The 14795-nt window shown below is 34.3% G+C and overlaps 2 protein-coding genes across 4 annotated transcripts; one reads left to right on the forward strand and one right to left on the reverse strand.

The window, feature by feature from the left end:
* The first annotated feature begins 342 nt into the window (after positions 1-342).
* Positions 343-9796, forward strand: LETM1 (LETM1-like protein). Its single transcript, XM_007033578.3, has 15 exons — positions 343-640; positions 1577-2251; positions 2359-2671; positions 3406-3552; positions 3643-3731; positions 3857-3949; positions 5231-5357; positions 5969-6033; positions 6117-6291; positions 6573-6767; positions 6894-6941; positions 7273-7419; positions 7511-7593; positions 8568-8683; positions 9309-9796. The coding sequence occupies exons 2-15, from the start codon at positions 1659-1661 to the stop codon at positions 9389-9391; spliced, it is 2274 nt and encodes a 757-aa protein (XP_007033640.1). The 5' UTR covers positions 343-640; positions 1577-1658; the 3' UTR covers positions 9392-9796.
* LOC18602296 (mogroside I-E synthase-like) lies at positions 9755-14672 on the reverse strand. 3 transcript variants are annotated; one of them, XM_088805425.1, is made up of 3 exons: positions 13781-14672; positions 11204-11835; positions 9755-10665 (listed from the first exon to the last, which is right to left on the reverse strand). In XM_088805425.1, the coding sequence occupies exons 2-3, from the start codon at positions 11807-11809 to the stop codon at positions 9943-9945; spliced, it is 1329 nt and encodes a 442-aa protein (XP_088661551.1). In that variant the 5' UTR covers positions 11810-11835; positions 13781-14672; the 3' UTR covers positions 9755-9942. The 3 variants fall into 3 exon arrangements, with proteins under 3 accessions (XP_088661551.1, XP_088661550.1, XP_017974918.2); XM_088805424.1 differs by having other exon boundaries at positions 11204-11881; XM_018119429.2 differs by having other exon boundaries at positions 11204-11857; positions 13781-14671.
* Positions 14673-14795: the final 123 nt, after the last annotated feature.

Below are 14795 nucleotides of genomic sequence, written 5' to 3' on the forward strand. Positions count from 1 at the left end.
AAATCACATGTCGTACGTACAGCTTGTTTTTCTTGGTTCTCTTTCGTTCATTGGATTTGATTTTGGGTCACCCAGTTATTCCTCTCATCACCTCTATGGCTCTGTTACAAGATGGATTACTGCTAAAGTGCTACTGCGACTGATAACCCAAAAAAGCACAACCCTTTTCATGAGGTTAAATTAGGTGCAAATAGGCTAATTTTTAAGCATAAAAAAATTATAGTATCTTCGATAAATATTCAATTCTATGTCAATTCATAATATCGACAGATATTCCACAATTCATAATACATTCAACGAGGCCAAATTGGAAACGTTTTGTAATTGTCTTGGAGATCCAAGTGGCATTCATAGAATCCACTTACGACCGACCACCAGGATCAACGATCACCGCGAGCAAAAACTTCCCACGCTAGTCAATATCAACTGTCAAGCACACATCCAACGGCTCAAAACTCTCCGACAATACACTCGCGCACCACAGTCACTTTCCCTAACCCCGTCCCCCTCTTAAACCCTCTCCTATTTCTCGCGTTCACCAACGACCCCCTATTTTCTGTTCCTTGTTTTATTTTAACTTCAGATTTTTAATTTTTTTGATCGATCCATAACATTCTATCTCAGCTCTCGCATAAACACTGTAAGTAATATGCGCTTTTATTCATCAATTTATTTATGTTTTCTGGTTATCGTCGATTTTTGCTTCTTCTAATTTTATTGTAAAGTTCGTTTCAGTTATTCTTTTTTGTTAATCAAATCCGAAAATGAGTTATGATTGTCGAATATATGTATTTATTTTTTAAATTCTTTTTCGCGTAGGAGTTTCGCAGTTTTTGGTTTCTTCTTTGGTTGCTAAGAATTTTTTTTTTTTTTTGCTTGATACGAAATGAAAGTTGATATTTAGTATTGTTTGAAATGAAAAAGAAATTTCTTCTGTGAGACGCATAGAGAATTGGTATAAGAAAAACGAGAATCGAAAAAATGCTCAACGACTGGCTATAATAATGTTTTTACTATTTTTCTTTATTATTTATGCTTTTTTTTTTCAAATATTAAGCTTATCATAAAAATGCTTCTTTTAGCTCTTTTAGTTTTTTGAGTAAATATTTATGAACAGATTGTCATTTTTTTTTATAATCTTTTTACCTGTATTTTCGATTTTTTATTAGTTTATTTTTTATGAGTAATACATGCTTTGGATTTTTTCCCCTCTATTCTTTCTTTCGTTTTGTCTTTTTTAATTTTTAAAAATTTTTTAGTTTTTTTTCCCTATTTTGTCATTTCACGTTATATGTTTTTTGTCTCTGCCTTGAACAAAATAAAAAATTTAATTTCACATGACCAGCTCCTACGCTTGACTGATTTTCTGATTCCTTGATTGATGTGACACAATTCGAGGCTTAAGGATAAAAAAGGGAATTTGGGATATTGACAAGATTTGAATTAGTATGTTTTATGAATTTGTTAGGTTTTGTAATTGATCACAGCAAAATAATATTGTATAAGAATAATCAAAATTGCATTTAGTGATGTTCATTTTCTGAGTAGTTTTTTTTGTTTTTCTTTTTTTTTCAAGATGTTATATCTACCAGGTTAATTGAGTGGTTGTTTGAGAAATGTGAATGTATTCCTCCCTTTGACAAGAAAAACGATTGATAATGGCTTCTAGAGCAATTTTAAGAAGGAAGAGATTTATTTCTGATTACCTGAATGCGTCATCACGGTCAGTCCAGACCTTCCAGAGTCTTGGCCATCCTACACAGAAGTCGAAATCATGTGGTTATAGATCTACTGTGGACCATCCATCTGAAGATTTTAATCATGTAAAGAAACTGGATGTAAATTCAGTTGCGAAACAGGGTTTACTGGGTTTTTCAGGATTGGGATCCTTTAGTTTTAGATTTCAAGGAATCTCAGTTTTGGGTCTTGGAAGTGCAAGATTCCAATTCAATTCTCCATTGAGTGTCGGACTGATGTCATATTCTGTTCGTCATGCTTCAACAGCTACCGCTAAGCAAAGCGAACTGGGTAGTGATGATGAGGGCGATGAAGAATTGGTTGCTAAAAAGAGAAAGGAAGCATCTCCAGAAGAATGTGATCAAGCTGTTGAAGGTTTGAGTACTGCTAAAGCCAAAGTGAAAGCTAAACAGTTGCAAGATTCTCAGAAGGTTGCCAAATCCGTTTTGCAAAGAGTATGGGCCACAATTCTTGGGATTGGTCCTGCTTTAAGAGCTGTAGCTTCTATGAGCAGGTTGAATTTTATCCTTTAATTCTTTAAGGTTTTTTAATAAATCAATTAACATGATTCTAATAGATTTTTAGTGTACTGCATATTTGATATTCTATTGCTTCTTACAGGGAGGATTGGGCAAAGAAACTTGTTCATTGGAAACATGAAATTCGGTCAACTTTGCAACATTATTGGTTGGGGTTTAAGCTACTTTGGGCCGATGTTAGGATCAGCTCAAGATTGCTGCTAAAGCTGGCTGGTGGTAGAAGTCTATCTAGAAGGGAGAGGCAACAGTTGACTCGAACTACTGCTGATATTTTTAGGCTAGTTCCATTTGCGGTTTTTATCATAGTCCCATTCATGGAATTTCTTCTCCCTGTTTTCTTGAAACTGTTCCCTAATATGTTGCCATCGACCTTTCAAGACAAGATGAAAGAGCAGGTATGGTGGCATTCTTTCAAATTATTATTGCTGGCTAATTTGTTATATTCCAATGGTGTCCTAGCTTTATCCTTTATGTTCTTGTACCTATTTTTAGAATCTCTCCTGTTAAAGCAGGAAGCATTCAAGTTAGGTTTGTCCTTTGGTACATGCATGAAGTCATAAAGTGGGCGAGAATGTGCCAGCATTTCGTTTAATGAATGGATTTTCTTTGTAACAGTTAAACTGACATCTTTTTTTATTCTTTTCTTTCCAATTTCATGCTCCATAATTTTTATTGAGATTGCATATGTTAATAAAATATGCATTTAGTATTCCAATTTTTTTTAAAATAAAGAAGGGCTGGTGTTCTCATTATTTGGTTGAGATCAGATATGTGAATAAAAGTTTTACTAAAATTTGTGTTCACCTTGATTTAAGCTTCTTATATGGATCAGGATATGAGTGATTAACCAGTGGGATGTTAAAGTACCTTGCTTAGGAGAAAGTCAAGAAAAGAGAAAAGCATAGGGAAAAGAATCAATAACATAAAACATGGGTGGCTGCATGTGCCTGCTGTGGAATTTGCACCTGTTTGGAACATTCTTACTTACCTATTTGTCTGTTATGAGGAGGCAGGCTTGTGGTGCTAACCGTGCAAGTGTGTGTGTGGCTGTGGCATTTCCCTGCTTCCCCACTCTTTTCTTCTTTTTTTTTTTTTCCAATGCATTTCTTCTCACTTTCTGAACATGTAGGAAGCACTGAAAAGGAGGCTCCATGCAAGAATAGAATATGCCAAGTTTCTTCAAGATACAGTCAAAGAAATGGCAAAGGAGGTTCAAAATTCAAGGAGTGGAGAAATTAAGAAGACTGCTGAAGATCTTGATGAATTTTTGAATAGGGTAAGATCCTATCTTACCTTTGATTTTTCTTGTTCTTTCCCCCTAGTTTCCGTTATTTAACTTTGCAATTGCAATCTTGATATTTTGCAGGTCAGAAGGGGTGCTGGTGTATCAAATGAGGAGATTCTTGCCTTTGCCAAGCTGTTTAATGATGAGCTCACTCTGGATAACATCAGCAGGTTGGTCTCCATTGCAAGTATTCTGGTATTTAAAAGCTTTTGACTATTTAATTTAAATTGAATGGTTAATTAAGCAAAGTTGTTTTGTTTTTTTTTCATGTTTGTTCTTCTGTTTTGTTTGCCAGGCCTCGATTGGTAAATATGTGCAAATATATGGGAATCAGCCCCTTTGGAACAGATGCATATTTGCGTTATATGCTTCGGAAGAGACTCCAATGGTAAAACTTGTTTATTCAATCTGAATTAAAATTAACAGTTCTGTACCCTGTTTTGGCAGAACATGTTAATGGATTTGAATGAATTAGAGAGGAGTGAATAGAATCTTCCTCATCTGCTGCATTGAATTTGCGTTTTGTTGTGGTTGCTTGGGCTGGTTAAATTTACCTGATCTTATTTTACTTGATCATTTGTGAACTCATGATAACATCTTGGCTTTTGGAGGGGTATCTGCTTATTTGCATGATTTATGGTTCTCCTTTTCCACTTGTAAAGTTTAAATATAATTAAATTTATTGCTTAAACCATTACTTCTCCTATTGCATTTTAAAACCATGAGGTTTCATGGTATGGATATTCATTTATTATTTAGTTTTCTGGGTGGGAGGTCTTCATGTTGAGAACTTATTGATGCAGCTTTGCAATACAAAATGTAGAATCTCTATAAAAGTAGAACTTTAAATCCATAGGCATGTCTCCTTGAATTCTTTTGGTACATGGGAGTTATTGTACTGGAACCTGCCAGCTCATACTCAAACTTTAAATCTATAGGCATGTCTCCTTGAATGCCTTTACTGATATCTGGAATGTGCTGCAAAGTTTTTAGCATATATAGAGAACTGAGCTGGTATATTTGTATATTGTGGTGGTGCTTAAAATTGTTTTTCTGTCCTCAAGTATAATTTTATTTTCATATATCTGCTTGATCACAGAAAATATTTACTTCTATTGCCATATAGTTGTTTATTTTTATGGAAGAATAGGCTGCACACTCTAAGCTCTCTTGTTTGCAAGATTTCTGCAAAGATGCATACTTGACTCTTTTTTTTCTGTTTAGATGATACAGTTCTTTTATGCTACTCTGGTTTTTCTGCATTTGGTGGAATTATCTTAGGTTGGAATTGTTAGAATAAGCATAGAGAAGAAGCAAATATGAAAATATAATAAGCGGAGTTACTGAGTCTTGTTGACATTTAGGGTTGAATCTCTTAGTATAAAATCGTTTAGAGATTGATCCATCATTTTGGGGATTTTAGTATTATAATGCACATAGGAGATTCAGCAAATAGTATGTTATCCTTGGTATATGGTTTTGTTTTCTAATGGGTTTTAGTTGAAGTAAGTTTGTTTCTTTAGCTTCTACTTCACTTTAAGTTTTAGGATCCAACTAAACTCTATTTTAAATTCTTTTTCTGTCTATCTCTCTCCTTTTCCAGTACTTTGAGGTCATTGTGAATATTCTTATTGTTACTATTTTCTTATAGTTATTATGTATGTTTTAGGATCAAGAATGATGACAAGTTGATTCAAGCTGAGGGTGTGGAGTCCCTATCAGAAGCTGAACTTCGTGAAGATTGTAGGGAGCGAGGCATGCTTGGAGTGTTCTCAGTAGAAGAAATGCGTCAACAGGTGTTTTTTTTTTTTTATTATTTGCTTATTTCTTTTCTCTTTGCCAATTAAGTGCTTGAGACTCTACAATCTCTATCTGAACCATGTTTGCAATGATAAGTGGTTAATGAGATATGCTAATGTCTCATTTATTGATACAATTTTGGATTTGCATAGTTTCATTTTGTTAAGACCATTATGTCTTGTTTTATGCTGATTATATGGTTCCGTTACGAAGATTGTACAAACATGCACCCCTCCAGAACCCTAGCATGGCAAAACCACCAACATGAAAGAAGACAAAAAATGAAAGTAGCTTCATATTCTTGTAACCATTGTGCTTTGTTGATTTAATTCTATTGGAACAATCTTTTTTTTTTTTTTCTAATTTGGCATGCTTGGATGATTGGATGTACACTACCATGTTTCCATTTCAGGTTTATCTTACTTTGAATTGGCTTGCATTTATATGAAAGGCATTATTTTTGGAAGAATTGTTTTATCTTTATCTTTTAAATTCTTATAGAGGAAGTTGTTAGGCCGTCTTTCTTCTATTTAGTGGTTATTAAATTAATTGCAATAGCAAGTAGATTTTTATGTGACTCTTTAACATGGTTAACATCTGCCTGCAGCTTCGAGATTGGCTGGATTTGTCTCTCAATCACTCAGTCCCTTCTTCCCTTTTGATTCTTTCTAGGTGATTAAAGGTTTAGTCTTACGTTTTCTTTCTTTCCCTGCTTCATTGGGTTCTGAAGTTCATCAATTGATTACAATCTGCAGGGCCTTCACTGTATCAGGAAAGCTGAAGCCAGAAGATGCTGTACGAGCTACCCTTTCTTCTTTACCTGATGAAGTTGTGGATACTGTTGGTGTTACAGCTTTACCATCTGAAGATTCTGTTTCAGAAAGGAGAAGGAAGCTGGAGTACCTTGAGATGCAGGAAGAACTGATCAAGGTTAAAAAGGAAGATGTTTTCTTTATATTATTATCATACGAAAAGCCTCCTCTCTTGTTTTAAGAATTTGACAAAATAGGCTGTGTACTATTGGAAGCATGCTGTGTTCAGTTCATTCTGCGTTTTGTGAAGTAGTTTGATAGAATCTTACTGCCAGTAAATAGAGCCTCCAGTCCTGAAGTGTTCAGCTTAGGCTTTAGAAATGTGCCTAAAAGCAGCTTTTCAGGTTTTGAGCACTTCTTTTGAATTGCCTTGCCTGTTCTAAATTGGTATCTTTGTAGGAGGAGGAAGAGAACGAAGAAGAAGAGCTGGCAAGGATGAAAGAATCTAAAGCTAGTGAAGAGGATGTGGCACTTAAAGAGATGACTATCCCAACTGCTAGGGAAGCACAAGAACAGGCTGTAGCTAGAACATTGGAAAAACGAGAGCAGCTTTGTGAACTCAGTCGTGCATTGGCTGTTTTAGCTTCAGCATCTGTAGGGACTCTATTTTAATATTTTCTTCAGTGACTGTCATTCTATTGATTCTGTTCTTCTATTGTATTATTCCTAGTATTGCCACTAGCAATCTAGATGTAACTTCATTTTCTTTATACCATGCAGTCTGTAAGCAGAGAGCGTGAAGAGTTCCTGGGTCTTGTCAACAAGGAGGTGTGTTAATAACGTGGATATTTTGATTTGGTTGTGGTGAACTGCATTTGCATGATGTCTACGTATTATTTTTAACTAGTTATGTCAGAAGCCAATTAAGCAAGTTTAATAAATAAAGCATATTATAAAATCCTAATGGAATTCTTTTGGACTAGATGTTTTTAAGTTCTTCCTTTTCAGTAGTGACTTGCTAGGTTAGTGGAAACATAATTTGGTCTTTAGTTGCAACTTTTTAACTTGGAAAAATGACTAAGCAAATGATAAATTTTCTAATTCTGTTTCTGCTCTTTTTTTCTTTTCTGCTGATGTTGGGTTTTGCCAATGTTGCCAGATAGAACTTTATAATAGCATGGTAGACAAAGAGGGCACAGATGGTGAAAAGGATGCCATTAAGGCATATAGAGCTGCACGGGAGGAAAGTGACCATTCTAGTGAAGGGTCTGAAAGTGATGAGGTTTCTTCAGCACTTATTGAAAAAGTAAGAGTTATTGGAACTCAGTTGTTATGGTTTCTCTTTTTCTTATCATGTGATAGAAAGTAAAGCATTTACCTTTCTTGTCCCTTACTAGGTTGATGCTATGCTCCAAAATCTTGAGAAGGAAATTGATGATGTAGATGCAAAAATAGGTGATCACTGGCGATTACTCGACAGGTGCAAATATGTTTCTAGATTGTTTCTTTTTCTCCTATCTTAGCTTCATTCTATGTAGCTGTGCAAACAAAGTGATGTCTGTTATCCTGATTTTACATTCTGTTATTGAAAAGTATTTGTAGAGTTTGGTGGTGTTATTCATATCAACTGTCATGGGCACAGTTACCCACATATTAATGATCGCAAGGGCATGGTTACCTTGTAATAAAGTTATTGAAGTTGGCAATGTTTGTGTTATTAGGCTTACAGTAATGATAAAGGTTAAAGTATTCAACATCAAAAAGTTGATGATTGATGTTTTCTCCACAACAAGGCCCATAGATAACTTAAATATCTTAGTGCTATTTCATAAGGACTGAAAGTTACAATGAATTATAAATTTTGATTTTGCCAAAACAAAGTTATTTGCACCCACTAGATTCTGTATACAAAGGCAGAAGTTGTGCAGCTGAAGGAGCTATTTACCTTTATAGACCTTTGCCCCTTTGGATTAATAATCCTAATATTTTTAGTTGATCTTGGTGCCAAAAACTAGTAGAAGATACTTTCGGTTTGATTACAACTTTTGAATCTGGGCTTCTTAATAAATTCATTTTGTTAACTACATAAAAATGTTGTTATTCTTTAAATTTTGATGGGCAAAGAAGATGTTCATACTTGATCATTATTATTATTGTTTTATTTTTTGGTACATGTGATCTTGGGCTACACAATAGGAGGTAGTCATCTCCCATCCGATAAATCCCACCCCTCCCATCCTAAGATTCGAACCCGAGACCTCCACGTTGGAGTCTCAAGTTCTAACTGCTAGGGTGTTGCTATTGGGGGCCCCATAGCTGATTAAATAATATTCTTTGAAGCCATCTTGCAATGCTCATGGACATAAATCATATGGAACAGTATCAGGACCATTTTGCTGAACTTGGCATTTGGTCTATGTAGTCAAATATGTGAAAAATGACCTATGTCTGCAGAGATCATGATGGTAAAGTCACGCCTGAGGAGGTGGCTGCTGCTGCTATATACTTGAAGGATACATTAGGCAAGGAGGGTGTGCAAGAACTCATCAGCAGTCTTTCCAAAGATAGAGGTCAGCTAATTTTTTTTTTCTGCTGATATGCCTTTACTTTGTTTGTCCAAATAAATAAGAAGGCAGGGATATACTTTTAGGTATGCGTTTTGATGTATGTGAGCATTTCTTTTTTGTTTGGCTTGTTAAAATGCGTACTGCTTTTCCTTCTATAATTGGAGAATTTATCTTACTTCTTGGAAACCATTGGTGTGAGAGCACCTTATTCTGCTTTAAGGCTGTAAAATAGTTGGAAGATGCATTTGTTCCATTCCTCCTTGGGGCATTATGAATAACCAGAAAATTACAATTTATGCTTCTGATATATAAGTTAATTATCATTTGATGAGACAGCATGTTTTGTCTTTAGACATTTATAAGAGAATATTCTCTTAATGGTGGACAAGGTAAATTCATATTTTGAGATGATAAGGATGATTGAGAAAAATGATAATTAGCTGAATCTGGTGGGGTTATTTGTCATCTGGTGTTATGTGTTTTCATATAGTATGAATTTACTTTTTCCTTTTTCTTTAATTTTATCAAACTGCAGTGTTGCATCATTGTTACCTTTAAGCTGTTGGGCAATCAATTGATTTATTTGTTCACAAGAGTGACAGCTATTCTCATCTTTTCAATGCAATAGATGGCAAAATTCTTGTGGAAGACATTGTCAAATTGGGCAGTCAGACAGAAGATGAAAATAGTGTGGAGGAGGGGAGAATGTAGAAATTAAAGTCGAGATTATATTAGTCCTTCTTTGACTCCTTAAAACATTTTGTACTTAGCATTAGTTGGTCAAATGCATCTCTTGGCAGGGTTCTCTTTGGAAATGATGCTGGACCAAATCTTGATGGTTTGAGTTCCAATGGTCAGTTTTTGTAGACCTTGGCTTTATGCATAATAGTTCTTTAAGGCCAGTTATAAAGAAGCTGATTTTACACTTCCCACATACCGATGAAACAGATGTGTTTCTAATGCTGTAAAAATTATAAGTAGTAGGAAGCAAATATATTCAAACAGTAGATTGCATAGAAGCCTTGTTGGTGGTGTAATAATCAAAATAGGAAAAGAAGTGCTATACATTGCAGATTACGAATGGTTTAATTTGCTTGATTATTTCATTTGGGATAAGTACTATTGTACTCTGTTTTTCAGAAATAGAAAGGATGGAAATACACAGGGTGGAGAGTGGGCGTTGCGCTTGCACTTTCTTTTTCTTATTGTAGTGCTAAAGGGGAATGTGCATGGTGCACTTACTAACTTAGAGTAATTGACTGCTAATTGCATGTAAGTTTTGCTACGAATTCTCTTATGTTCTTGTCTGAGCTTCCACCGACATTAACTGCCTCCACCGCTAGTGTCTTCCATTTCTCTGCATTCCTTTTAATATCCTTAGTTTTATCTCCTTCCATGATCTCCCTTATACACCGTTGTATCTCTTCCTTGGTGATGATCCCTTTGTCATCCTTCCTAGCTCTGATTCCGACCTGCCACACATCCGCAACATATTTTGCATTAGTTGTTTGGTCTGTCCAGTGCGGCACTGCTACCATAGGCACCCCCAAGCTCAACGCCTCCAGCGTTGAATTCCAACCGCAGTGAGTCATGAAGCAACCCACTGCCTCGTGAGCCAAAACTTCTAATTGAGGACTCCATGAAACTACCAGCCCCTTGTCTGAAGTCTCGCCAATGAAGCTGGCAGGAAGCTTTTTCTGTTCAGTTTCTCTAACTACCCACAGGAAGTAGCTGTTGCTGCTCTGTAGGCCTGATGCGAACTCCTGCATTTGCTCTTCTCCTAAGGCCGCCAGGCTTCCAAATGATATATAAACAACTGAGCCAGTTTCCTTTGAGTTTAACCAATTAATGCAAATGTCGATCTCCGGCTTGAAGAGGTGTAAGCCATACTCTTCGTCATCCTCCACTCGTTTATCTAGGTACTTTGATGGAATTACAGGTCCAATAGCCTTGATCGGTCTCTGGCTGGCCATCCAGTTAAGTACCTATTCGAAACTATTAACTCATTTAAAATTAAAGAATTACGACATTCTAACCAGAATATTTCACTCATTCTTAAGTATTTGTATTACAAAAAAATAAATAAAATATTTTCGTAAAAATTACCCGATATGCTCAAAGATACAACTTATCTTTCAAGTGAAAGAAAAATAATATTTCTTTTCTTCTCAATTCTTGATTAGTAGGAATAAGAAAGAGGAATGAAAATGGATGAATTTGTACCTTTTATTTTCCTCTAAATCTAATCCTTTCAACTTGAAAGGATTATACTCCATTTACTTAAATTAATTATTCTATTCATGATTTGATCCCTAATCTCTTTTTTTTTCCTCAATGTTTTACCCTTTGTACCAAACATAATTAGAAAAACATTTTTACTACTTCATTTTTAATTTCTTTCCCCACCTTTCCCCATTAATTCACTCTATTTATCTTAATTTCTACCAAACATATATAGTGCAAAGTTAGAAAATTAACTAGCATAGTTAGTATAAAAAGCTTCCAAAATCAGGCTGCACGTACCTCCTCTTCTAAGCTAGTGAAAGTATTAATAAAGACCCAGTCAGCTTCCATGAAATTTGAGAACTGATTAACACACGTGTGTAAGAAGGCTGGATAGGATCCTATATCATAAACAAATGATGGCAGGTCGCATCCTTGAAGCAGTGGCAAGCCATCAATGGACAAAGAGGACTCGGCAAGTGGAAGCTTCACCAATCCTTCATGGACGTTGTAGTAGATGGTATCAACTGCACATGATTGAGTGAAGAATGCAGCTGCAGGGAGGCCCAGCTTTTTGGCTATGTCGAGCGCCCAGGGGAAGTGTGCGTCATAAACTAGGCAACTTATGCCTAGTTTCGCGATGATCTGTGGTAGTCTTAGGGTCACAACTGCCTTGAAGCGTTCAAGCATATCATTGTCTACTTGAAGCTCATCACAAACTAGCTCAAGTTTTACAGGACCGACTTGGACAGGCATAGACTTATTAACAGAGGCAGTGCATAGTGTGACTTCCAGTCCTTCGGAACCCAGGCGTTTCGAGAACTGTAGTATGGGATTGATGTGGCCTTGGCCAGGCAATGCCAAAACCAGTACGTGTGTCTGAAAAACACTTTCTTGTTTCTTCATTTTTCCCTATCCGATCTGACGAGCCGCTGTTCCAATCTCTCTTAGTCTCTACACACGTTAAAACATGTAATACTATTTTCTATTAACTAGATTATAATTATTAACACAAATTATCAAACTAATCAAAAAATATTTTGATATGAAGTATTTAAAAATTTAATTTGAGTTAATAATTACTTACAATTAAAACCTAGATGAATTATTTTAAAAGTGAAAAACATAATCCAAGATCGATAAGAACTTGAATTTTAAGACAAGAAGATCATAGTTTAGGTTTTAATTTTTTAAAATATAATCTTAAATTATATAAAAAAAATTATCTGTCCTTACAGTATTTAAATATTAATATATAAATTATTTTTTGATAAATCATTTTTACTTAGAACCTTTGACCTCACTCTCTATAAAATTATCAAAAAAGAGTTCATTAGTATATTAACTACCTTACATCCTAGATAAATAGAATAAATGCTAAAACATTTTAAGAAGTGAGTGATGTCATGTGACACCACTCCCTTCTATCCTAATGTTCGGGATTAAAAACTCAACCACTTGATGCGGAATGGTTGAGAGTTGACATTAATCTTTTCATATCTAAATGTTATTTTATTTGACAAAATCTTAAATTGATTTTAAATTCATATAAAGAACAATAATTTGATCTGCAAGTTTTAAGTTAAGTTTAAGAATACATTAACACACGAGAAAAATACTATTTGATCATTTATTATTTTATTTTAACTTTAACTTTTAATTTTATTCTTTTGTTTTCTTAATCATTATTTATTATTCTGTTCTTGATTTTTCCTGATTTGATTTTTTATAATCTTTCTTTTTAATTTATTATTATTTTTTTATTTATTTTATTTTTATTATTTTTTAAACCAATGTTTGATTACTCGACTTTATAGATACACATAATGTAATTACAAAATAATATCATAATTTACTAATTTTAAATGATGAAAAACAAGAACCACGTATTGAAAAAATTATTCATAAATCATCTCACCGCTTTGATAAAATTTAAAAGCTTTCCTCACTTAAAAATATCCCCGAAAAGACTCATTTCTATAAATCCTTCAAGAAACACCCAACATTGGGGTTCTCGATCCATTAGCAAAATAAAAATAGCATATGCCATATCAAGATAAATTCGTAAGTGGTACGCATTTATAAAATAATTTCTTTGATCTTAATTTCTTTGGCAATATATTTAATATTTTAATATAATTAACTATTTCATTTAGTCTTATTATATATATATATATATATATTAACGTTTTATTTAAGTTGATGATTTTTATTATTATTATTGTTATTTTTAACATTACTTTTATTGAACAATTTGATTCCATTATTTTTTTTTAATTGTTTGAGTTAATAAAATATTATATAAATTTATTTCTTTAAGATGATTAATTGAATTAACAAGATATTGAAATATAAGATTAAAATTTATTCAATGCTTCAGTGAAAATTTTAATCGAATTCTGTACCTATCTAAAAAATGTGACTCTTAGCATACCGAATGACATTTCATCATTGGGTTAACTCCAACTAACCATTTTATTTTTTTTTATTATCCTACGTACCTCTAATAACGATCATAAGAGAAAAAAAAAGGTCGAATATCTCATCATTTTAATTTCTGTAGGAATATGAATATTCTATTTTTTGGGCCTTCTCTTATAACATTAGCTAATCTAAAACATTTCTTATTATATTCTACACACTTGACTAGAGACTCATTTTATTTCACTTATAACTACATATATTTATATATTTACCATTTGTTACTCCATATAACTAAGTATTGCATATTGATTTATATATACATAAATACGTATATATTTTATTACCATAATATAATTGGAACTAACAATAAAGCACACCAAACAAAATGGATAAAAATAACATCCCAAACAAACCAACACAAAGCTCATCAACCAAAAAGTCCAAGACACACACCTAAGCTTGGGCAGAAATTGCCTCAGAGTCTTGGGTTTGATGGAGGGCTCACGGGCGGAGCTCAAAGTACCAAAACCAAGGGTCTGCTTCAAGGCCTGTTCTCTAGGTCCAGCTGAGGTCACGGGCTTGTCTCAAGAGTTCAACAAATCAAGCTTCGGAAGAGTGTAATTGGATTTCACAATCTTAGCTCACTTTCAAACTCCAAATGCACCATTTAGTGCAGCAAAACAAGTCCTCCAACGCAACGTCCTTTGACTCTCCTATCTCCCATTAAACGGCGTCGTTTCTACAATGCCCAACTTAAAACTCGTTTTCCTTTCTTCCCCGCAGCTTCTTTTCGCCTTTCTCCTCTCTCTCCTTTTTTTTTTTTTGTTTGTTTTTCCAGCCTCCCTTCTTCTCTCCAAACCAAAACCTCTACCCCTAGGCTACCGCTGCTCCACTACTCAAACACTGATCTTCTCTCCCCTTTTCTCACCCCTCTAAACTCTTCTTTTCTTCCTAAATCACAGAAGCCCTAAATAAAACCCTTCTCTCCAGAATATTTTTTGATTTTCTTTCTCTCTTTTTTGGTTTTTTTTTTTTTTTTTTTGAAGATCTTTGGGTATAATGCCGACTGCTAGAAACTAGGGATTTTTTGTTTTCTTGGTTTTTTTTTTTTTTTGGGGATTTCTAGAACCAACAGAAATCTATTTTTTCTTCTCTCTTTTTTCTTCCCCTCTTTCATTGTGCTTCTCTCCCGGTTTTTATAGCCGTGGGAAGAGAATCCTATTTTGCAGGCATCTCTATTGGCAGACAAAAGCCTTGGCCACTGCCTTTGGCAGCAAGTATGTGATTTGACCTTTCCAGCTTCCTCAGCTTTTAGATTACGTGTTTCTGTTGAATTTCTATTTCAAATTTGCCCACCGCCACTTTCTTTTCTCTCTTTTTATTATTATTTATTTATTTGGAATCCATGCCTCTTAAAGAAATAGGGTTGATATTAACCTAGACTACTAAACGGCAGTACAAATGACCT

The sequence above is a fragment of the Theobroma cacao genome, chromosome 4 (genome assembly GCF_053813885.1).
Source record: "Theobroma cacao isolate CCN51 chromosome 4, ASM5381388v1, whole genome shotgun sequence".
Classification (NCBI taxonomy): Eukaryota; Viridiplantae; Streptophyta; class Magnoliopsida; order Malvales; family Malvaceae; genus Theobroma; species Theobroma cacao.